This window comes from Zeus faber, assembly GCF_960531495.2.
Source record: "Zeus faber genome assembly, chromosome: 7".
NCBI classification, from domain to species: domain Eukaryota; kingdom Metazoa; phylum Chordata; class Actinopteri; order Zeiformes; family Zeidae; genus Zeus; species Zeus faber.
This window is the reverse complement of record NC_137203.1, coordinates 1,954,684-1,957,183: the sequence shown is the minus strand read 5'-3', so window position 1 is coordinate 1,957,183 and position 2,500 is coordinate 1,954,684. Positions and strand designations below refer to the sequence as shown.

Sequence of the window (2,500 nt, the reverse complement as noted above, 5' to 3'; positions counted from 1 at the left end):
CTGGTATGTTCTGCTTGTAAAGGTGTTAAAGAAACCAAATGAAAATACCAGACGGACGGTGTAAGAGAGAGAGAGAGAGAGAGAGAGGAAGAGAGAGAGAGAGAGAGAGAGAGAGAGGAAGAGAGAGAGAGAGGGAGGAAGAGAGAGAGAGAGGGAGGAAGAGAGAGAGAGAGGGAGGAAGAGAGAGAGAGAGCGAGGAAGAGAGAGAGAGAGAGAGAGCGAGAGGAAGAGAGAGAGAGAGCGAGGAAGAGAGAGAGAGAGAGGGAGAGAGAGAGAGAGAGAGAGAGAGAGGGAGAGAGAGAGAGAGAGAGAGAGAGCGAGAGGAAGAGAGAGAGAGAGAGAGAGAGAGAGGAAGAGAGAGAGAGAGAGAGGAAGAGAGAGAGAGAGGGAGGAAGAGAGAGAGAGAGGGAGGAAGAGAGAGAGAGAGCGAGGAAGAGAGAGAGAGAGAGAGAGGAAGAGAGAGAGAGAGCGAGGAAGAGAGAGAGAGAGAGAGAGCGAGAGGAAGAGAGAGAGAGAGCGAGGAAGAGAGAGAGAGAGAGGGAGAGAGAGAGAGAGAGAGAGAGAGAGGGAGAGAGAGAGAGAGAGAGAGAGAGAGAGAGAGAGAGAGAGAGAGAGAAGAGAGAGAGAGGGAGGGAATAAAATGTGACCATCTCAACTTCCTGTCCATTCCCAGGTGTTGGTACCTGGACGCTCCTTCTGGACAGCGTTCCCACGGAGACGGACAGCGTCAGGAAGCCCAGCAGGATCAGTCCCGTCTCCCCACAGTGTTGCCATGACGACACCCTCATCCTGCCCCACGAGAGACAGGAAGCAGACATTGTGTAGCAGGAAGGGCGGAGTCTCTCTCCATCCATGTGTTCTGGTGGTTCAGGTTCTAGCTCCATACGTGAGGCTTCTCTTCGTTTAAGTATCAACAAATCGGTGAAAGACATTCCATCAAAACGCACCAAAAGCCAAACACAGAGTTCGGTCGCACGTGGACGGAGGAATTCTTTAAAAAAGTTTTGGAATTTAAATGATTTACATTTATTTTCTCAGGCAAAGAAGAAGGAAACAGCTGATCAACACACACAAGGTTTTCAGCTTCCTGTAGATCCACTTGTATCTGTTTGAAGCCAATGACCCAACCAGCCACCACTCAACTTCCTGTTGCAAGACAATCCATCCATCCATCCATCCATCCATCCATCCATCCATCCATCCATCCATCCCTGCATCCATCCCTGCATCCATCCATCCATCCATCCATCCATCCATCCATCCATCCATCCATCCATCCCTGCATCCATCCCTGCATCCATCCATCCATCCATCTCTCCATCCATCCATCCATCCGTCCATCCATCCATCTCTCCATCCATCCATCCATCCATCCATCTCTCCATCCATCCATCCCTGCATCCATCCATCCATCCATCCATCCCTGCATCCATCCCTGCATCCATCCACCCATCCATCCATCTCTCCATCCATCCATCCATCCCTGCATCCATCCATCTCTCCATCCATCCATCCCTGCATCCATCCATGCATCCATCCATCCCTGCATCCATCCATCTCTCCATCCATCCATCCATCCCTGCATCCATCCATCCCTCCATCCATCCATCCCTGCATCCATCCATCCCTCCCTCCATCCATCCCTCCATCCATCCATCCATCCCTGCATCCATCCCTGCATCCATCCCTCCATCATTCCATCCATCCATCCCTCCATCCATCCCTCCCTCCATCCATCCATCCATCCATCCCTGCATCCCTCCATCCCTCCATCCCTCCATCCCTGCATCCATCCATCCATCCATCCCTCCATCCCTCCATCCCTCCATCCATCCATCCATCCCTCCATCCATCCACCCATCCATCCATCCCTGCATCCCTCCATCCATCCCTCCATCCATCCATCCATCCCTCTATCCATCCATCCATCCCTCCATCCCTGCACCCCTCCATCCCTCCATCCCTCCATCCCTGCATCCCTCCATCCCTCCATCCCTCCATCCCTCCATCCCTGCATCCCTCCATCCATCCATCCCTCCATCCATCCATCCATCCCTCCATCCCTGCATCCCTCCAACCCTCCATCCCTCCAACCCTCCCTCCCTCCATCCCTCCATCCCTCCATCCATCCATCCCTCCATCCCTCCCTCCATCCCTCCATCCCTCCATCCCTCCATCCCTCCATCCATCCCTCCATCCATCCATCCCTCCATCCATCCATCCCTCCATCCCTCCATCCCTCCATCCCTCCATCCATCCATCCATCCATACATACATCCATCCATCATCCATCTATAAACCTATTCATCCATCCATCCCTCTCTCTATCTATATATTGTCTATCTATCCAGACCCACGCTTTCATACATCCACCCTTCAAATGACAGGAACATACAGTATACATGGAAAGTATACAGAATTATATCAACACGTATAGTCACACACACACACACACACACACACACTGAGCAGCAGGTTTCTAGGAAACAGTCGTTCAGAC

At 52.0% G+C, this 2,500-nt stretch overlaps 1 protein-coding gene across 1 annotated transcript in view; it reads right to left on the bottom strand.

The window, feature by feature from the left end:
• ttc16 (tetratricopeptide repeat domain 16) overlaps positions 1-2,500 on the bottom strand; it is a gene marked incomplete at its 3' end in the record, with an annotated part of 33,108 nt that overhangs the window by 16,855 nt on the left and 13,753 nt on the right. Inside the window, exon 2 of the mRNA XM_080003744.1 lies at positions 684-789. Coding sequence (XP_079859870.1) covers positions 684-788 — 105 coding nt within the window. The 5' untranslated portion in view covers position 789. The remainder of the gene's footprint in view (positions 1-683; positions 790-2,500) is intronic.